At 41.6% G+C, this 23,128-nt stretch overlaps 1 protein-coding gene across 2 annotated transcripts in view; it reads right to left on the reverse strand.

The window, feature by feature from the left end:
• CNBD1 (cyclic nucleotide binding domain containing 1) overlaps positions 1–23,128 on the reverse strand; it is a 130,669-nt gene that overhangs the window by 26,430 nt on the left and 81,111 nt on the right. For both annotated transcript variants that reach the window (XR_014513893.1, XM_083451233.1), the window contains exons 7-10: positions 22,628–22,762; positions 19,914–20,046; positions 2,426–2,535; positions 192–342 (exon numbers count right to left, since the gene is read on the reverse strand). Coding sequence is in view for 1 of the 2 variants with exons in the window: in XM_083451233.1 (XP_083307359.1) it covers positions 192–342; positions 2,426–2,535; positions 19,914–20,046; positions 22,628–22,762 (529 nt within the window). In the remaining variant the exon portion in view is untranslated. The remainder of the gene's footprint in view (positions 1–191; positions 343–2,425; positions 2,536–19,913; positions 20,047–22,627; positions 22,763–23,128) is intronic.

The following is a 23,128-nucleotide window of genomic DNA, read 5'->3' on the forward strand; positions in this document are numbered from 1 at the left end:
GGATATACTGGAAAGTGGGATACAACTTACATGATGCAACTTCATCTATCGGCTCCTGCAAACAAACAGAATGGATGCTCAAAAAATAGCTTACATCATCTAATCTCCCTGCAAGCTCTGTGCAAACAAAACAAGATGAGTACTTAAAGCAACTATACTAAAAGAAAGGAAAGCAATGCATTTGGATTTACCATGTATGTCTGCAGCATCAATAATTCCTAGTTCAACAGGCGTCCCTGCTTTCAGAGTATATGTAGATGGGGTCTGATAGAGAACGCTTACTTCTCCAAAGGAGTCTTTCGGATGCAGTTGGCCAATGAGCACTTGTTTCATCTGCTTCATCTGTTTTGAAACATGAACCCATACTGTTTGTTTCTTCAGCACATATTTAGGACTAGAAGATGCACAGCGTACAATTTATATGATAAATTGCAAAAACTGTATGGGCTGATGGCCCTTGGTATGGTGCAAAATTCTGGCTGAGAAGCTAATGGAAGTGTAAGGTTGTCTGAACCTTTTAGGAACACATGGGGGCCTTTTATAACATTTGCAATGTGCTTTAGGCTGTGCGCGCACATCTTATCCTAGAATCAATGGAGCCTTAGTACTCCCCACACCATTTAGATCTATTGCACTTAGTTCCTCCTTGAAAAGCCCTTCTTGAGAAATTGGCTTCATTCTGAAAATAAATTCTCATTGCAGATTAATTCTGCATCACCCCATAGTATCTCCTTTTGAAAACAGATGTGGGCAGTCCCAGCAATATGGTGTTTGTATCCACATCTACCCAAGGACATTGTGGGTGGGGGTCTACCAAGACTTCAATCACCACTTCCTACTTTCTTCTTCCAACAGCTGGGCCATGTACAGGGAAGAAAAGGCATGGATAACTTAATCAAGGGGAGGTTTTCCAAAGCTTGTCAAGTGACCGCATTCACACTTGTGAACAGCAGGATTTAGAATCAATGTAGACTGAAACATAGTTATCACCGGATCCCCAAAAATCTTTTGGTAAAGACCTGTTGCCCTGACTCATTTGATCTTCAATTTCATTATCACTTCAAACATTTAACTATATTCCTATGAGAATATATCTTTCCTGTACAAATGATAGTCACCAAGTTTGGGGGTAATTGCATTTTGTTTTATTGGCACCACAAATATAATATTTTTTTTACACCTAGACAGAAAGTTACAGATATAGAATGCAAAATATGCACAAAAATGCACCAAAAGTGCTGTGACAATTAAGCACTTATAAGTGCTAGGGACTCCAACATAAGAATTAAGCACATGCTTAGCTCTCTCCCCTGAAATCACAGAGCTTCAATGGGTCATACCCAACACTGTTGGGTTTTGGTATAATTTGGTTAAAGAATAAAAAGAGAATTCCCTGGATGTCTAGATCCAGGTTTGGTGCAAGTACACTTTAGTGACAGGGACCCAGCAGAGATTTAAAAACACAAAATATGCTCTTAAGAAATTGTGAATGTTTAGAAGCTAGGCTATTTTTTATTTGCAGCATGATTCCAATAACTGACATTCCCTGAACAATGTGCCTTAAAAGTCATATTTTAAAAAATAATAATAAATCAAGCAAACCAAATAAAAGCAATCACAAGGGGCGGGGGGGGGGGGGAGATAGAACATGGGTAGGCAAACTAAGGTCCGGGGGCCGAATCCAGCCCAATCGCCTTCTAAATCTGGCCCGCAGATGGTCCGGGAATCAGCATGTTTTTACATGAGGAGAATGTGTCCTTTTATTTAAAATGCATCTCTTGGCTATTTGTGGGGCCTGCCTGGTGTTTTTACATAAGTAGAATGTGTGCTTTTATTTAAAATGCATCTCTGGGTTATTTGTGGAGCGTAGGAATTTGTTCATTCCCCCCCCCCCAAAAAAAAATATAGTCCAGCCCCCCACAAGGTCTTAGGGACAATGGACTGGCCCCCTGCTGAAAAAGTTTGCTGACCCCTGAGATAGAACCACCAACGACAAACTGTATGAGACCGAAGGAAAAAACAGTAAGATTATTAATTTTTGTACTTTTACAAAAATAATAAAAAATAAGAATTTATAATGCCTGGGAAAATGGAAACATCCTCATATGCATTGGAAGGATCATAGTGTGAGTGTACTGCATCAAGCCTTAGCAGAGAAAGGAGAAGGGTGGAGCTGTTATAGTTTGTCTGGGTGCCTATATAAGTGAGCCGACTGCCTTCAAGTGCCACTGATGATACTAAACCAGTGTTGAGGTTAAGATTCAGCTGCCAGTCCAGTCAGCTTCTGTATGTGAAATTGAGGGTGAGTGGGTGAAACTTTGTCCTTTGTGTCAGACAGCAAGATGACTTTGGCTCGCTGAGTAAGTAATCCAACAAAAAACAAAACAACAGAACTGATACTATGGATGAAAATGTAATTCCTCACCATTTTCCCCAAAGGTCGCTTCACAAGGGCCGGGATGATTCGGTAAGCATTGCAACTTCCAGACTTAATGAATCCAACATATTCACTTAATTCTCCTGCTTTCATAAGCACTGCAAGAAAAATAGCAAGAAAAATGATAAATATATCATGTTGGTTTTCTCCACCGACAACAATTTTTGCTAAATTATATTTTGAATTATGCCAAATGATGCTGTTTTTGAAGCAAACTTTATATGATATTTTGCCCTAAGGAGTGGATGTTGACCTCGTATACCTTGAATGTATCTGTTTCCAAGGTGAATCAAGGGTGAGCGATGCAGAAAAGTTCTGCAGTGTTAATTAGCACCACCCACCCCCACTAATATTTCTTTGCTATGGATTAAATACGTTTGCATATTATTCTGTTTTTCTTGAAATTAAACACTTTCTGTGAAGGAGGGCACACTCAAGATTACTTAACACATTTGAAGTTTTCCCTTTAATGTATTTACATAGTGATAAAAGAAAGATAAAGAAAATGTTTTTACACATTCTGCATTCAAGTCCAGTTTCAAATCTTCATGAGCCCAGGATGGAAGTCATTCCAGATTAGCAGGGCAAGCCTATATATGTTTTCACCTGGATGTAAGTCCTCCTGTGTTCATTGGGGATTACTCCCAAGTAAATGCATAGGGTTGCAGATGAATGGGTCCTAAATATATTTGGTGCATTTATTTATTAAAACATGTTTTATGCTGCCTTTCGGGGTGGAGCCTTAAATTATGCAGGGATGGCCAACAATACGTAAAACACAAAACAAGTGTGTCATGTATGCTCCCTAGATTTCTGTATTTAATCAAGTTTTATTATGTTCCAGCCTGAAGGCTATTGTTTCAAATTTGCCTGTTCTATTCAGTAATGATAATAATATAATAATAGTTTATTATTTATACCCCACCCATCTCGCTGGGTTTCCCCAGTCACTCCAGGCGGCTCCCAGCAGAATATTAAAAACAAGATAAAACAGCAAACATTAAAAACTTCCCTAAACAGGGCTGCCTTCAGATGTCTTCTAAAAGTCAGATAATTGTTTATTTCCTTGACATCTGATGGGAGGGCGTTCCACAGGGCGGGTGCCACTACTGAGAAGGCCCTCTGCCTGGTTCCCTGTAACCTCACTTCTCTCAGTGAGGGAACCGCCAGAAGGCCCTCAGAGCTGGACCTCAGTGTCTGAACAAGTAGCATGCACTCACATACCTATATGCACACAGGCCTCTGAATCATTCCACTTTGAATGAAATGGTGTGCTAGATGTCAATAGAGTAATTCCAGCTTCAAGCAGTGGCTGTAAGTTCCTACTCTACAGTTATAATCCATACCACTATATTTACACTTGCACAATGGAACTTGCCCCTTCCTTCCCCCAAATCCTCCAGGGCAGATTTGGGGTGGGTAGGGCATATGAGGGAGAAGTTCTGTTGCACAACTGTACATTCTTGCATGAACAGAATGATTGCATCCTTAATTTTTAAAAAGTGAACATTTCAAACTTGTTTTCACTCTGTACCTACCCTGAATATCAGGGGGGGGGGGGGGAAGGGCAAGGGAAGGAAAGAAAAGAAAAGAAGGGAAAGGGAAAGCCAGGCATTTGCAATTAGAAATTGAGCATATTTAGCCTTCAGGAAAAGAACTATTGACATTGGCTCTTGCAAAAGAACCCTGACATTTTGCTACAATGAAAGCAGTGACACAAACACCACATTGTCACTAGTCAAATGGAAACCAAGGGCAGGAGACCACATAAGGTAGGGAGACCAAACAGCTGGGAAGAAGGCAGACTCCATGGAATTGTAGTAGTGCAAAGTCACTGCAGACTTTTATTTGATGTGGGCATACAAGAGCAAAGCTCTATTGAAGTCAATGAAGCTATGAATCTGGCTGCTCGACACCAGCTGGAATGCTCAGCTTGAGTTGGCACCTAACATTTTTCCATGGCTGGAAAAAAATAGCAATAATAAACGCAGATGCTTTCAAAGTGCAATGCTGCCATTATATGCTCCTTTGTGACAGCCTATTGATGCAAAGTGGCTGTGAACTGAGCACCACTCATCATTTAACCCAGATTTATGGATAACTTATAACAAAAATACTGGCTGTGCCATGAAGTCCAAGGTGACTCTAAGATTCAAACGGACTTCTTAAAAAGAAAGAATGCCATTTAAAAAAAAGTAATAACAATTTTTATGTAATGCACCCCAACTCTCTCTGTAAAATAACGCCATAAAACACAATTCAGTAATATAAGATGCCCAGCATGAAAAAGAATGTGTGTCATTTACACTTTCTTTATCTCTGCTTCAGGATAATACACAAAGTGGTCCTTACCCTCCCAAGTACTGCATGGTCTGAAACAAAATTTCTGTTCCTTCTGTCAAGCCATAAATAATGTTTAACATATCCAGGAATGAAGCCGACTCCAGAATAACACTGATGTCATCCTGAATTTGAAACTAGAAATGTGCAGTGTTTTGGGATACATTCTAAACTGGGGTGCTTTAGAGAGATTCTGGGCTTGAGCAAGATGAAGTGGGATCTGTACAAGGCACCCTGAATTGAAGTGGGGATTCTAAAAGTGAAACATATAAAGGGTAAACTGGGCTAGAGGGCAGAGGTAAATACCAGGATGCAGACATGAAAAAGACAAAGCTCCATTGTAACTGAGAGGTCAAGCTTGCAAACAGAAGAGGTTCTTTTACAAGGCTTTCCAAACCCAGTGCCTTTTGGGAAGGCAAATTATCTACCTCCAAATTAAATGTGTGCCTTGTAAACAACAACAACAACTGCTGAGCAGCTTTATCTTCATATCTGCAATTTTCAAACCAATTGCCCACCAAACACATGTGGAGATTAAGTGAGTTCCATTCTGAAACCGTTAGCAGCTGTCCTTGCAGAAAAATCACTGCAGATCTCTTTCTGAAATTTGGCAGGACTCATCTCCTCAGAATGGATGAGCTTGCCTGCAAACGTCACTCAATTCTACCTTAAAAAGTTAAAAACGTATAGACATTTCCTTAAAAAAAACAAGAAAAAAACAAGGTGACTAGGACAAAAAGAAATGAAAAGGAAGAAAAGACCTAGACTGGTCTGCCTGCAATTTTGGCAAGCTCGATCCACTCTGGAGGGGTGAACTATGCTTGCAAAATCTCTCCCACTTTTATCAAATAGTTATGGTCATTTAGATAAAATTTCCCAATAGTGGGTGCAGGGGGGCGGGAGTGAAGCCTCACCCCCCCCATCGTGGCCTCTGTCTCAGACCCAAAGCTGAAACAGGAAGCCTCTAAAGTGTTTTCTGAAGTGCTGGATCTGGGTGTAAACCAAACCTTGTGGCCAGTGCACCATGACTTACAACTCTGGCATGCTACCAGAGACATTCGTGAGCAAAATGAGCTGCTGCCTTAAGACAAATGCCTGACTCTCTAAGACAAAGGTGAAGGAAAATGTGGGGCTATATAAGGCAATGGGTTTTCCCACCAGAAGAAGTAATGAGCTGCACCACTGTTCCTGGTGAGCAGAATTACAACACACAGCTTATCTGCAGGTTTAAATAAAACTTGTCATAAAATCTATTTCTTCCCCCCATAGACTCTATAACTTTTTGTTGCATGGTCCTGAAATGCCATGTAGCCAGGAAGAAGAACCTGGTTTCGAACAGCTAAATACATGGAACATTTTCATTAATAATAGCAACCCCATTCACAGCTGCATAATTAACACCTTGAATAAGGGAGGGAAAGGGCAAGAAAGTTAATTTTTGTAGGCATTCTTCTAGCCTGTTTCTGCAGCGGTGATGGGCTCACTTTGTTAAAACCCTTGGTTCTTTTCTTCCTTGTTCTTCAGTTTCTGTAGACTCTAATCAGCATAGCGTGTGAGCCTTGTACCTTTGCAGCAGATGTCTCATTGCTGAAGGTACCGCCATAGGAGCAAAATCCCATCAAAAGCAGAACAGAAATCAGGGCAGGGTAGTTAAGAAAATAAAGCATGCAATAATTGGCTGGCATGGACATCCTTTAATGTTCTTTAACTTGTGTTATGCTATGGAATGCTCTCCCTAGGAATGCTTGCCTGGTGCCCATATGGTTGTGTCTTCAGTACCAAACTAAGGGTTCCTCCAGATTTCTTTTTATGCCATGTTTCTAGGCACAGGTCTGGGCTTTAAAGCTCCATGTCGAAGTGGGTTTTTGTTTTTTCCTGTCCCAAAACTTTCCCTGGGAAAACCTGAGTTTTACTGCTGAATCATAACAAACGCCAATCAGTGGGTGGTTTTAAAATTCCATGTCTGACAGCAATTGACACTCGTTTGCTTTTTATCGTCTTCTATGTGCTGGGTTTTTTTATACTTGGCTTTTATGCTTGCTGGGTTTTTAAACTTACTGCAGATTTTTACAGTACCTTTGTTTTATTGTTACATTTTATTTTTCTGTACTAGGCCCAAAGTGTTTATTTCACGGTGTATCTTATGAGCATAATAATGAATGAAGGAATGAATGGAATTAGAATTCAGACTCAAAGATGCCAGATTTGACCTCGTTGGCAATGACTGGCAGGGAAGTTTGCAGTCCTGAACAAAAGTGGGGGGTGTTAAGTTGTGGGTGAGAACTTCAGTGCATAACAGGAGGCTTAACTTCAACTTCAGTCAGAAAATGCACACACACAGTCTCTGTATACATTTGCGGTTAGAGCTACTGGGAAGTTCTCCTGCACAACCTGCCTTAGAGGAAAGGGAGCAGTGAAAAATCATAGCAATGCACTTTCCCAGCTCCCTTTCCCCCATCCCAAATGGGAGGATTTCTGCTGTTCATTTATATTAATGGCCAAAGCCTAAGACCAACCATTATTAATTTCTACTCTAATTTTGAACACAATGGATAGGGCTACTCCGGTGATTTATCTATACATTCACAAGCACATAAGCACATTCCTTTCTTTAACCAGTGGGGGAATTCTTCCCCCTCCATTTTTGTCTGAACTCTTGCTGAGCCCTTTAAAAGCCATTGGTGGTTTAAAATAAACTAGTATTTTACAGCTCCTTCACAAAACAACGTGAGTTCTGCCAGAAGCTCCAAAGCAAGATGAAGAAGTAGAGAACAATCATTTCCACATAATGAAATTGTTTGAAAAGCTTTCCCTCGACGTACCTATATAAGTACTATTTTGCTAGGAATTCTTGCTCCAGTGCCAATGATGTGACACACAATACTGTGGCTTGGCAGCTATACCACCACTACAGCTGAGAGGGTGGCTGAAGGCTGCAATCATAAACACACCAGGCCTCTTTTGACATCATAGAATTCACTTCAAAGCAGACGTACCTAGAAATGTCCTGCACAACTTTGTTGAATTGTGACCACTAATTATTAACTGGTAGTCGTCACTGAGCCCTATGAACATTGTTGCTGTTTAGTTGTTTAGTCGTGTCCAACTCTTCGTGACCCCATGGACCAGAGCACGCCAGGCACTCCTGTCTTCCACCGCCTCCCGCAGTTTGGTCAAACTCATGCTGGTAGCTTCGAGAACACTGTCCAACCATCTCATCCTCTGTTGTCCCCTTCTCCTTGTGCCCTCCATCTTTCCCAACATCAGGGTCTTTTCCAAGGAGTCTTCTCTTCTCATGAGGTAGCCAAAGTATTGGAGCCTCAGCTTCACGATCTGTCCTTCCAGTGAGCACTCAGGGCTGATTTCCTTAAGAATGGATAGGTTTGATCTTCTTGCAGTCCATGGGACTCTCAAGAGTCTTTTAATGTATTTTGACACCCTGTGTTTGGGATTCCCCACATCTTTCCAAAGGCAACCAAGCATTCTCTCTGCACAGGCACATCTACTTGCAATGATAAGCCTCCCCATGTGCTGTTTTGAAGTTCTCCTTCCCCTACAAGCCAATTGTAGGGGGTGCAGGGGGTGGGGTGGGGAGATGGGGGAAAACCCCATTGCACAAACCCTTGTGTGCGGCTTCCACTGATGACGTTCATTGGTGAATTCTGCCCAATGTGTTTATTCACAAATGTACAGGTTTAGCTGGTGTTACTGGGCATGCAGAAAGAAACAAGGTACTTAATGTACAGCAATGTGCAGTTTCCTACCATCCAAATCAGTTCCAAGTGAAGTGAAAATCTTCCATAAACCTTCTAGCTTTCCTTTCAACTCCTAAGACTGTCCCTCCCAGGTGAAACCAGTTCAGTCATTCTGCTGGCCTATGGGTGTGAGTTAGAGTCCAGAAATCTGGAACAAAGGGTTACTTTCCACAGCCAGTTGTCCATTGTCCCCTGTTAGTGTGTGGAACAAAAGGCCTCATGCTGAGCAAACTGAAGAACTCCCTTCATTTCTTTACTTTGGCTGGAATGCCAAACATCTTCTGGGATTTAACAGAGAAGGAAATGTAATCTCGATGTCTACTGAAAGTGCTCAAAACAAGGGCACAGGCACATATTTCTAAGGAAAGTAATAAGGTGTGAAAGAAGTGTTGTAAGCCATGAGCACACAAACAGACCTAGACTCTGCCAGTGTTCCCCTAAGTCTATCAGAGTAGCACCATCTCCATATCTGTACAATGAAGTCACTGTCAGCAAAAGAGTGTGCCACGCCATGTACACACCCACGAAAGTAGGACACGGACTGCAATGTTCCCACATCTCTCTGTTGGAGTCCCTGTGATCTGCTCTCAATTACAGTGGCAGCACCATAATTTTATCTGTTATTTTTCTGAACGCACTGACATTTTCTAAATTCACAGGCCCATGGCTTTCTCAAAGGTGGAACTTTCAACTTCTGAAAACTTTTCAGCTTAGGAATGATTTCACTGTTGCTGGCACCTCTGCCCATTTTGTAGCGATTGAGATCTAAAGCAGGGTTGAGATGGGGGGGGGGGGATTGGGGAACAGCAAACTGGCTGAGTTCAGGGTTTTGTGTATCTATCTTATTTTTAAAAAGCCAATGTAGTCTGAATAGTGCTGGCCAATAAGTGAGTTTTACAGCTGGCTACCACTGCTGGGTGAGAGGGAGGGAGTTACCACCAGAAGATACTTTCTAAGTAAAAGTAAATTGGCTCCTGTTGTATAAATTGACCCTTTTCCTTTCTCAATGTCGTTCATATCTATATCTATATAATTTAAGATTACCTATAATTGCTTTGGATAGGGACGTGGGTGGCACTGTGGTCTAAACCACTGAGCCTCTTGGGCTTGCCGATCAGAAGGTCTGTGGTTCGAATCCCCGCTATGGGATGAGCTCCCTTTGTTCAGTCCTGCCAACCTAGCAGTTCTAAAGCATGCCAGTGCAAGTAGATAAATGGGCACCGCTCTGGTGGGGAGGTAAACGGCATTTCCGTGTGCTGCTCTGGTGTTGGTGTTCTGTTGCACCAGAAGAGGCCTATTCATGCTGGTCACATGACCCAGAAAAGCTGTCTGCGGACAAACGCCGGCTTCCTCGCCCTGTAAAGCAAGATGAGCGCTGGAACTCCAGAGTTGTCCTTTACCTTTTTATAATTGCTTTGGAGTACTTTTCTGCTATCACCCACTGCAATTTGTATCATTTGCGGTTGTGTTCAAAATGCCAAATACTTTGTAGCTATAGACACATACAGGGAGATGACACATGCAGCAAATGCTGCTTTGTTCCACTGTTCTTTAATGTTGCAATTTTGTAGATCTTTTAATCATTGGTTGTATTTATCTTATGCTGTGTAATGCCTTAGGCATTTTTAGGAGGAACAACAGTAATTAATAAGCAAACAAATAAATTCCAGGTAGATACTACATGTCCAGAGGTCATGTGCCCTTTTTATATTGTAAGCCTCCATATGATCCTCAGATGAAGGACAGTATAGAAATTTAATATGAATGTTCAGGATTGGACTCATTTTATACCTATTTTTTTCTCCTGCAGCAAACAACAAGAACACCTTCCCCCCATGTTGACCAGTCCCTTTTCTATGTTCAGCAGATGAAGGCCTCCTGGTGTTTCCTACATGGGATGAGATACATGGGGTGAGGGCCCAAGAAATGACTTTTTCAGTGGTGGGTCATTGAATGTAGATTCTTTCTCTACTACTGAGGTGTATCTGGCCTCATTTCTTTATAGCTTCAGGTAGCTGGTCAAGGTGCATTTTTTTTTTCTTTTTTGGGAGGGTGTTTGCAGGAGAAGAGGTCTGATTCCATCACCACTAGTTATTGTCATTCAATTTGTTGTTTTATATTTTAAATGCATTGTGGTTGGGGTTTTTTTAAAGAAAAAACCAGGCATGGCCAAACTTGGCCCTCCAGATGTTTTAGGACTACAATTCCCATCATCCCTGGCCACAGGTCCTGTTAGCTAGGGATGATGGGAGTTGTAGTCCCAAAACAACTGGAGGGCCAAGTTTGGTCATGCCTGTTTTAAGATATATACTGTAGCTATTCATTTTTATTGCAGATCGTTCTGTGGTGTGGCCCATGCAGAGGGTGGTATATGCATCATCTAAATAAATCAATGCTTTGAATGTGTTTGAATTCTTTTAAACTTTCAGTTACACCAGTGAAAATGCGAAGTTTCAAAATATGTCCATTGCTCACCCACTCAATTTCATTTGGGGGGGGGGAATGCTTCATGAAAACATGTCCCTCGGACAGCATTGGTCAGGAGAAGGCATATTATGAATAACTTAATCTTACTTCAAATATTTTAACTGATGACGGAGCACTATGCTGTCCCCCACCCCCACAAGACTGAATTTCGCTATCTTCAAACTGCTGGTTCATACATATATATGAGCAGCATCAAAGAAATCTATGAGTAGACAAATGACCTTCTTGAATACCAAAGGGGATGAGGCAGCACTGCCATTTCGTGGAATTAAGAATTCCAGCTGCTTCAAAGCAGGCAAGCCATGCCTATTAAAAGGAATCGTTGTGGCTTATCATGTAAATAAGAGGCTGGATTAAAAACGGTTTAAATGCCTTTTTTACATGTTAAACTAGTGGGGAGGAAAGATGAGTTTGTGACATTTGAATGTTATTTGGGAGAATATTTAATTAGTATATGAGCCTAACATATCAGGCCGGATGTCCTTGCCACCAAGTGTTTTTCTCCCCGCTCCCTACTCTTTTTATTATGTCACTATAAAGCAAATTTGTTGCGTCACAAAAAAAGAGAGTAGTTTTACTGATATAGCTGCATTTAGATTTAATACTTCACCTTCAAGGCATGTACTCCAGAAACTACTTGCTCCAAAGGTGCCCTGAGGAAAACATAGGCAGAACTGTAACAGTGTGTTGTTGAGGCTGAGGACCTAAAGAGCTTTTGCACATCATTTCTATCCAGTTTGCAATATGTCACAACCTCTCAACAAATCCCAACGTGTCACCTCCATTTGCTTGGCGGTGCTCCGCCTGACCCAAAGTTTCCTGGCAAGTCACAGGCAACACAAACATGATAATATTAGCTCTGGCTGCCCACAAAAGGAAATGAACAGGCTCACTAGAACCCAGTAGATGCAACTGATCTTCAGTAATGAGAAAAATACAGTCAATAATACTTCTGCAGAAATCATTTTGTGAAAGACAAGAACTGTGGTGTAGCAGTAGATATCATCCTAGTTAAAGGTAGAGGTACCCCTGACCGTTAGGTCCAGTCGCGGAGGACTCTGGGGTTGCGGCCCTCATCTCGCTCTATAGGCCAAGGGAGCCAGCGTTTGTCCACAGACAGCTTCCGGGTTATGTGGCCAGCATGACTAAGCCATTTCTGGCGAACCAGAGCAGTGCATGGAAATGCCATTTACCTTCCCGCTGGAGCAGTACCTATTTATCTACTTGCACTCTGACGTGCTTTCAAACTGCTAGGTGGGCAGGAGCTGGGACCAAACAACGGGCGCTCACCCCGTCGTGGGGATTCGAACCACTACCCTTCTGATCGGCAAGCCCTAGGCTTAGACCACAGTGCCACTCACGTCCCTATCATCCTAGGTAGGTAAAGTAAAAGGTAAAGGACCCCTGAATGGTTAAGTTCAGTGGACTATGGGGTGTGGTGTTCATCTTCACTTTCAGGCCGATTTCGAACTGCTAGGTTGGCATGAGCTGGGACAGAGCAACAGAAGCTCACCCCATCACACGGATTCAAACCACCGACCTTAACACCGACCATCAAGCCCAAGAGGCTCAGTGTTTAGACCGCAGCACCACCTGCATCTCAATAAATGTCCTCCTATAGCAATGGGAGTGATGGAGACTCCATGGTGGGGCGTCTGAAAAGCCACAGAGTCCAATGAGGCCAGGCAGAAGGGCTCAACTCTTCATGATAGAAGGATGATAAAGGATGCCATTTTTGTATATTGCATAGGTTGCCAACTCACCAGAGACCATCTCTTGAAATGAAACATGAAACGGGGATGGATTATAATATCACACATTATGTTATTATGAATGCTAGCCTTGCTATGTGTAATAATTTAAGAGTAATCCCACCTCAGTATTCCACCTTAGAAGAGGCACTGTTCATTTCAACCCATTCACAATAAGGAAAAACTAAGCAATTAGGATTGGAACTTAAAAGAAGCTAAATCATACCATTAAGATAATTTTAAAAGTGCTGCTCACAAGAGGATACCACTATGGCTTATTTTAAATAAATGTTAAATTAATAGCTCTGATGTGATGTCTCCAATGACTATTTAAACTAAGGAAATAATCACCAAAGTTAATTTTTCAAGGGATAGGGAGAATCTTGGCACACTTTTGTATTACTCCCCCCCCCACACACACACCTTTGGGCCAATAGCCAAAGGTCACTACAATTATATATATGAAGATATAAACATAATTTGTTCCACTTAGCTGAGGTTACTTTTTGGAAGCTATCATTAATCTGATTTATAAGGCCTTTAAGAAAAGCAGCAACACACTACATCATTTCTGACAGCAGATTTTGAAATCTTAGAACAATGAGATAGCAAAACTAGAACATTGGTCAATTCCCCTTCTCCTATTTTGTGACAACCAGCTGAGACCTAGTTTGCTCTTTATCTGCCCTCTGCTGCAGTCAAAAGCCAATAATGTTTTTAAAGCAGTTTATGAATTCTATTTGTACACTCTGTTTCCTGCCCTTTATTTTGAACTTGTGTTCTAAAGCAATGGAAATATATAATTCCCCAAACCTTCCTAGTAAATGCGACCTTTTTACCAACCAGGTGACAGCAGAACCAGCTGTATTAGCTGGAAGATTAAACCAGATTAACTCAGGCTGAAAATGAAATGCATGTTTTGAGAGCAAGGGTAAGAGAGAGGTGGTTAACTCCCTCTGGATTATAATCAGTAAACAAAGCCTTTTAAATAATATTTTTTTATTAAAAACTGTCATAGCTTAACCTCAAATTATTGGCTTCCTGCAGGAATGTCAAGTCAGTCCTTGACTGACAATATTTGTGTCTCAGCCTAAAAATACGCAAAGCTATCATGTAAACTGATTTTACAGCTGAAAATATTTATGACAGATAAAGCATAATCCCCTAATCTGCCTTCTGTGCTTTTATAGTAATTAATGAGTAACCATATATATATTGTATTGCTCAACACACCTGTATCACTAATCCAAGCTTATACTGTCTGGCAAGGATGAATTGGTTAAATTGCTCATGAAGAATCTTGGAATTTTTATTATCGGATCTCTCAAGTCAGCCTTAAGCACTCGGGTGCCTGGCCCAGGCCCATTCTGCTTTGCTCCTCCTCTGACATCAAAGCAGCTAAGCCAATGGCAGCCTGAAAGGCCATGACATTCCTTACCTATAAAGTCTACTACAGCAGAATTATCACTGCCATCCACACAGTTTTGCTAAGCCAAAAGGGTGAAAAGCAGGTTCACAGAAGAAAGGAAGGTGGCCTGGTCATACAAGTCTTACACCAGTGTTTCTCAGACAGTGAACTGGGACCCATCCTTGGGTCACTTTCAGGTGGATCTCAGTGCCTCCTCAGTTGCCTGCCTTATTCCATACCCACTCGTAGCCTTTTTGGTGGACCAATGCCTGCACCTGAATGCAGACCTTCCAAGCATCCCTATTTTCCAAGGACATCCCTGATTTAAAGAAGCAGTCCTGGTTTCTGATTTGATCTCAGAATGTCCCCCTTTTCCTACGGATGTCCCTATTTTCATTGGATAAATGTTGGAGGGTATGGAGTTATCCAACCGCTGAGCCATCTGAAGGCAATCCTTATAGTGTTGTTGTTTTTTACATTATCGTTATGGAATGAGACGTCCCCATTTTCATCAGAGAAATGTTGGAGGGTATGTGACTGTTTCTGCATGCTGAGTAAAAGTGCCCAGGTGGCAAAGAATGCAAGGCAGGACTCAGGCACAACTGGAGAGTGAAAGGAGAGCAGGGGAAGAAATTACAGGAGATGGATAAAAATACTTTTAGAGGCAAGTGGGAGAGGGAAAACCTTGATTTAGAGCGAAGGAAGCCAAAGTGGTCACCTCCAGTTGTTGTTGGACTACAACTGCGGTCATCCCTGGCCACTAGCCATGATGGCTGGGGCTGATGGGATTTGGACAAGCCACAAGCCAAGCAGTGGCTCTTCAGTTAGAAGATTGGTAATGGAAGAAGCTTTCCAGAATTACAGCTTGCAAATGGCTACCAGTCACACTGTGGAGCGCAGCTACAGGTGAAGTGTGATCTTGGATGTGTTTGTTGTTCATGAAAACCATACTGGTCTGGTCAAGGTATCCTAGAAATGCTTCCCAAAATCATCAGCAAGATGCAGGAGCAACTTGGGAAATAACCTGGAAAGGACTCCACAAAGGCAGAATTAAAACCTCTGCAATAAAGGATGAGAAGATGGATGTTGTCGTGTTTGGTTATACGGTGTAATAAGCACACCTCTGCTAATCTTTGGTTCAGTTAAAATCTACAGAATCACATGACTGTTAAAAAGCTGGGCTTCAGTGGTTCAGTTTGATTGGACAACTATTAAGCAACATGGAAGCCAGCCTGAAAGTTACTTGAGTTTTCTTCACTGAGAGTTTAAAATAAAATAAAAAAGTAAAAGAAGACATTTGCCAGCACACATGAGAATTTACATTCAGTTCCCCTTATACACCACATTATTGTATATTATTGTACCTCCTGAAATGGAGTTAACAGTCAAATAATATAAAACAAGTAAAAAAAAACCGCTGTGCCTTATCTTAATGAAAACATTATATTTTGAGGGAAGCTACATGACAAAAGTTTCCAAGGAAAATTATTCAAATTTTTATGAGACATAAAGAAGATATTGTTTCTATGCCATATACTAAATTTTCTAGTGATTTTATTTTATAGCATATGGGGGGAATTATGCGCTGCAGTCATTTATGGAGCACAATGGCCTAATAGACTATCAAAGGGAAAGGGGGGGGGAGAGAACCCCCCCCCCAAGAGGTGATGAGAATGTATAATTATATTTTTAAAACTTTTATAGTAAAGACATTCCACAACAGTCATAATTTTATTAAGATGAAATGCAAGAAATTGGTGCCCCTCCTTCCCCTCGGTAACCAGAATTCTGGTGACAGGTTCAAAGTAATTCATCATACTGTGGTACCTCGGTTTAAGAACAGCCCTGTTTAAGAACTATTCGGTTTACGAACTCCGCAAAACCAGAAGTACTGTCCCGGTTTGCGAACTTTACCTCAGTCTAAGAACGAAATCCGAACGGTGGAAGGGCACCGGCGGTGGGAGGCCTCATTAGGGAAATTGCAGCTCGGTTTAAGAACAGTTTCAGTTTAAGAACGGACTTCCAGAATGGATTAAGTTCGTAAACCGAGGTACCACTGTACTGATAGGACCTCTCCATAACTGGTGTTTTATTGCAGGTGTATCCTGCAACATTTTCCCTCATATAGTAATAGTGCATTAGCGGTGGATTTATTCTGCTTTCGTTTGTTCCAAGATGCTTTTTCAATGCTGCCTAGAGGGGCTATGGCACAACAAAAGCAAAACAAGTATTTACCACTTGTGGTATAACTGTGAATGCCCCAAAAACTTTTGCAGGCTTGTGTGACCACATCTTGAGCATCATGAGCACAAATCCTCAAGAACAGGTGTCAGCAACCTTTTTCAGCTGTGGGCTGGTCCATCGTCCCTCAGACCATGTGGTGGGCCGGACTATATTTTTTTTTTGGGGGGGGGGAATGAACATATTCCTATGCCCCACAAATAACCCAGAGATGCATTTTAAATAAAAGGACATATTCTACTCATGTAAAAAGATGCTGATTCCCAGACCGTCTGTGGGCAAGATTGAGAAGGAGATTGGGCCGCATCCAGCCCAAGGGCCTTAGGTTGCCTACCCCTGATCAAGAATATGCAATAAGAAGAACATATTGAGGGGCACGTGTGTGTGTGTGTGTGTGTGTGTGTGTGTGTGTAAAATACCCTCCACTATGAAGCGGCCCAAAACTGGAACCCCACCTTCCAGGGTTGTACTCCTGTATGGGTTACATTACCTGTGCAAGTTCGCAGCTCCCCCCCCCCACCTCCAAATGCACAGTCCCCCAAAACACACATTTTGAGGAACCACACAAGATTGCTACCCTAGAAAAAAACACTTTTTGCGGCGAGAGTGCAGCCTGAAATCATGGTGGCCATTTTAGCTACCGTCCTCTCAGAAGAAGAAAAAAATGGAACATCCCTTTTTTCCAGGACAATTGGCAGATATGAGATGGTAGTGGGTAAACTCACCCATTTAGACTTGGAATGGGCTGGACCTTTCCAAGCCTTTTTTCTTTTTTTTAAAAAGAGCTTCTGTCCTAAAAGAATATATAGTATCTTAGAAGTCCACCTGGTTCAGCAACATTTAATTACTGGGTGTGCACGAAATCAATCTCTGTTATTCACAATTTATGTTAATGTGGGCCCCTTAAGGCTCAACCATAAACAGGCAGCTATCATTAGGCTAAACTGGCTTCCTGGGAGATTTACAATTAAGCAGCTGTCCCAATTAAGCAGAGTGAGGTACAGTAATATTTTACAGTTACGCTGCACCTTTCATCCCAAAGCATTTTTACCAATTAAAGGTACATAATGCTCTGTAATGGATGCCTCTGTGAAAGTGTTCTCATGCAAGAGTGAGAAAAGGAAGGATTTAAGCCACGACAATGCGACAAACACCTGTTCTTAAATAACACAAGATGAGCTTGTAAATTTCAAAGGGGGTGGGGGGTGGGATGGAATCCTGTCGTCAGTGAATTCATTGGAACAAATGCTTAAGAAGCTGTCTGAAAGATCCATGTGGCAAATCACGATGGCTGTTCAGACCATCTTAGTAAAAATGCAAAGCATCTGAGCTGAACATATTGCAACACTTTTTTATCAGGCCAGCGTTTATGACCAGATGACAGGGTTGAAGGACTGGGAATGCGCCACAAACTTATGAGGTGCCTTTCCTCTTCAAACTGAATTAGTAATTTCCTCTTCGGTACAAACCATAATTTACCATTATATGGTTTATTCATAACCTCCAGACCAGGTTTGTAAGCCAGGATCAGACCATGGTTTGCGATTCTAGTTTGGAGATTCAGCTTCATGTACAAGATAAATAGGTACCGCTCCGGCGGGAAGGTAAACGGTGTTTCCGTGTGCTGCTCTGGTTCGCCAGAAGTGGCTTAGTCATGCTGGCCACATGACCCGGAAGCTGTACGCCGGCTCCCTCGGCCAATAAAGCGAGATGAGCGCCGCAACCCCAGAGTCGGCCACGACTGGACCTAATGGTCAGGGGTACCTTTACCTTTGCTTTGGGGACCTGCTTTTCAATACAATTCTTAAGAGAACCAAAGTACAATATTCTGTTGCTTCGCATTGTTTTTGTATGGCTGTCCATGTTCAGAAATGTAGGGTTGCCATACATCCGTGTAAATCCAGACGTATGGCAGCTGGTGTAGGCAGTGTCACTTTTGCCAATTTCCCTCAGCAATAGCTCAAAAACATCCCATTTCTTTGCTCAACAACTTGCCCCTCCCCTCAATAAAAAAGCTTAACATCTTTTCTGTCCAGATTTTCATTGTTTTAAAGACGGCAAACCTAAGAAATGTAATGTCAGAGTCAGCCCAGAGGCTCCCCACCTACACTGCATAAATAGTAGCATGTCATTGTAAACCATTATGAAATTCTGCAGAGTCAAGATACATCAATTTATAGTACCTGTCTGAACTGTGATTTGCTTAGTCTGACAAATCTGTGTTCCAGCAGTTAATGGAAGCAGCTGAAACCATGATCTCAGTAGGATCAGCCAAAAGAGTAATTATACAAATCATGTGAACAAAAAAAGGGGGAGGAAGAGGGGGGAGATTTCTAATGAGATTAGCTGGCTTTTTTATTTTTAAAAATTGCTTTTATCAGCTAACACAGCTAAGTATTGAAACACATGCTGTGGCACAATCAGATAATCAAACTGTGCACCACTCATGGCAAAGAAATGGATAATAAGCATTTTTAAACAACTAATTAATCAAAAGAATTTGATAAAGTCATTGCTTTTCTTTCCCAATGCAGTTTATCCATCTAATTCATTCCAGTATCCACTGGTTAATTAAAAAGGTTTTGTAATTTAGTTTCTTTAATAACTTAAATAGATAATGGATAAAACAGTCCGCAGGAATTTAGCGGGATCCTCCCTTAATCGTATGAAAATGATGCACCACATTTGCACATACCCCCCCACGCACACTCCAAAAGGGCAAAGCTAAATGGCACGGCACTGAGAATGACAGGCCTGCGTCCAATTTCCCCTCTCTTCTCCATAATGTTTGCTTCCTGAAATGAATGGCATGGTGTAATCACATTGTGTGTTTCCCTGTCACAACCCCACATGAACAACCCTCGTACCCCGTGAAAATGCATTATACTATGACAGCATGTCACATATCTCAGGAGCTAAATGTTACAGGAACATGAAGGGAGACAGGATGCCTGCATGGTCACATATTTGCTGGCAAACCCATATGTATTTATTTGTTTGTTTGTTTGTTTAATTTTCTATCCCGTCCTTCCTCACAAATGAGCCCTGTGCAGCAAAACAAGAAGTCGGCAAAACAGTAAGGGAAAAACTAAAAACATTTCAACACAGTCAAATATCCCATAGCTAATAATTTCAAGTTGGCCAGGAACAGTTATCTTTCAGCCATCAAATGCCTGGGTGAACAGGGTTTTATTTTAATTTCTCCTGGATGTTAATTCTGAGGGTAATGGGTGCATCTCACCAGAGAGAGCATTCCACAAATGGGCAATGGATACCAAGAAGGTCCTACCATTGGTCAGCACCAATCCACCAGTAACACTACCACCAGGACGTCCCCTACTGTTCAATTATGTTCAGGTGTCTAGTTACACACACACACATCCTCAGGTATTATTGATCTGAGCTGGGCCAGGCTAGATTTTTCCTATTTTCCAAACTATAATAACCCAGATCATGAAGATGATTGTTGGAGTTTAAAGTGAAATGACACTCACCATGGTCTGCTGGAAATTTCCTCCATTTTAACTGAGCAGCCAGCTGAAATATAAATACCGTAGGCCAGTGTCGATAACACGGACAGGCATGGATTAATTCTTCTTTGGAAAGCTTTTCACGCTTTGCTACTTCCTGAAAGACAGTTTCATGCTTAAAAGTAGCAATGAAAAGGTATACTATATATGTGTTTGTGTGTTTTAAAAAGGAAAGAAACAAATAAAGAGCAGGGAAAGGGAAGTTGCAGAAATGGAATAAGATACTAAGAAATATGTAGCTCATGAATAGTAGAGATTTTAGCACAGTACAGCCAGTACACTTTGAACCTAATTTATTAACAAATTGGAAACAAATTGGAATGAATGGAAGATAGATCCGTTCATTATGAACACTGACTGGCTGTAACATTATATTCAGAAATATCAATTCCATGTCTGATAACCTAAATGTTAACAGAGCTCCTGGACTGTGTATTGACATGATGGCAATCCATGTTTATTTTTACCATAATCCTGTACTAGGTAATTTAATATACAAGTGCAGAAATACACCATTAGATTAATATTTTAACTTTTTTGAAAAAGCTTTGCACAAAGTTTCCCTTCTTGTCACTCATAAGAACTATCTATCAAGGACTTCTCACTGATCGCCCAAAGCAAAGATGAGGAACCCATAGCCCTCCAGATGTTCTTGGACTCCAGCTCTCAGCAGCTCCAGCCAACATGGCCAGGGGTCAGATAAGGTAGGGGTTCAGCAACATCTGGGGGGCCATGGGTTCCCCAGCTGATACATACATTTCAATGCACATTTGCCTAGATCTTGTACATTTCTCCACATGTCAGTGGGTGCCTGTTCTTTGAAGGTACGACTGCATGCCACATGTTGGCTATCTATGAACCAGTCAACATTCCAGCAAGCCATTAGAATGATCAACTGGATAACTTACACTCACCACTAAAGGATGCAAGTAGATTTATTTGACTCTTTATCTGCATCTCAGGAATTTGTGTCCCGTCCCCCACATTGTATTGTTTTCTTATTGTAATTTTTTTTTAAAGAAAATGTTCAGGTTGAGGGTTTTTTTAAAAAAAATAATGAACACATTCAATTGTTTTTTTCTAAAATACACTGTGTCTGTAGCATAAATTAGACTCAAAGTCAATCCTGCCGGTGTCCACAAAGCGGTACTGATTGTTTGAAGTGTAAGCTGCTGCTTAGCAAAATCAAAAGCATCTGAGTTGTGAATCAACAAGAAGAACCCTTCAAGGAGATGTGGTTCCAATCTGAGATTAACAGGATTTGGTTCCTGCTCACACAATACACACATCAAGTATACTTAAGAGAGCATTTAGCTATCAGGCATTATAGGGTTTAACACTTCAGCCTTGTAACTTTTAAAAAATGATTTTTAGTATATGGGGCTAAACAAAGACCTAGTAAAGCATACTATTGGTCTGACTAAATATTAACAAACTGTGGTCCCCCATAAAACCTAGGGAGTGGGGTCAGAGGCGGAGCTAGCTGTTCTGGCACCCGGAGCAGTGCACATGTTGTGCACCCAGGGGTGGGGCTAGCCGCCCATGGGAGTGCCGCCCGCGGCGAGCGTCCCAGGGGGTGGGGCAGCAATGTCACCCCCCCCCCCAGGGATGACACCCGGGGCGAGGTGCACCACCGCAGCCCCCTTCATCCACCAGTGAGTAGAGTTCACCAAGCCATTATTTAAGTGGAAGCCAGCACCCTCCCCTCTACTCCCCAACACCCTTCTCATATTTGCTTGGGGATATAGGGAGAGATCTCAGAACAGTGTGCAGGTGAAGGAGATTGTTTATCTGCAAAGAGAAACACGTGCACTCATGGAACAATTGACTTAGCACAGCTACAGAGCTACAGTTCCCTGAGTTCCCTGGGAAGAGGGATTGTTTGTTTCAAAACAAACTCACTGTGGGCTCTAGACTAAAACCCATTGAACTCAATGAGGCTTACTTATGTGTAGGTGACAATTTGCTTGTTGTCCTCTTGCTCCTCCCCACAGCTTTTCCCATTTGTGTCATGTCTTACAGATTGTAAGCCTACAGGCAGGGATAGTGTCATTTTTCAGTTTTTAGGCACTTTATGTTGGCAATTACAATGAGCTCAAAGCAATGTTTTGAAAATCAGGACTTTGATGTAGCATTCACTGAAGACCTGCATAATGTAGGACTCCCCAATCCTTTGGGAGAAGCTCAGTGTTAGAGCATCTGCTGTGCATGAAGAAGGTCCCAGATTCAGTCCTGGCATTTCCAGGTAGGGCTGGGATTCTCCCCTGTCTGAAACCCTGGAGAGCCACTACTAGTCAATGAGTAGACAATACTGGGCCAGTGGTCTCACTTGGTTTCAGGCAGCTTCCTATCCTCCTGTTCTGAAGCATCCCATTAGGCACGAATTCAGCCCACCAATTTCGCTACTTGCCCGGGACTGAAAAAATTGAGAGAGCCTGTTAAGTGCCTAACAGGTCAGCAAATGGCTGCTGGAGTGTCCATCTTGCTAGGTTTTAATCAAGCTTTTATCCAGAGATGTAGCTTCGAAGCAACTTTCTACTGCAACTCTTTGAAACAAGACGTAGCTTATAGAAGACAGCAGCTTCTACACATATACGCACAATATATATTTTTTAAAAAGCATGGCCATTTTTTTGTTCTTGTCAAGTGCACTTAAGATATTTTAAAAGATTACTTACATCTTTTACTCTTAAGTAATCTGTTGATGAGATTTTGAGAAAGTCGCAGTTTTCTTCCGTAACAATTGTGAGCACATTGTGATGCATCTTTGGAGGCAGAGGTTCCAAAGTCCCAAAGCAACTTCCTATACCAAACTTCAAAAACATTTTTAAGAGAAGAAAAGAAGTGGAGTAAATTCTAGCACCCCTTTGTGTTTCTTTTAATTGGGTAAATCATACAACATAAAATATTATCAGTGCATTTTCCTTCATGTTGCTTTATATTACAAGCAAAATAAAATTATACACTCCCTGAAAATTCAGTTTATAATAATGTCTAGGGATGACAGGTATATTTTGCACAAAACACAGAATGGCATTATTACTTGGCTTAGAGATGTGAAGATAATGAAGCAGAAAATGGAATATGTTTTATGATCATTCATCTATCACACCTACCGATACCATTATGAGCATTATTTGCTACAATATCTTTTTGCATCTTTCATCGTATAAACAAAC

Source organism: Podarcis tiliguerta (assembly GCF_965153285.1).
Source record: "Podarcis tiliguerta genome assembly, chromosome: 7".
NCBI lineage: Eukaryota > Metazoa > Chordata > Lepidosauria > Squamata > Lacertidae > Podarcis > Podarcis tiliguerta.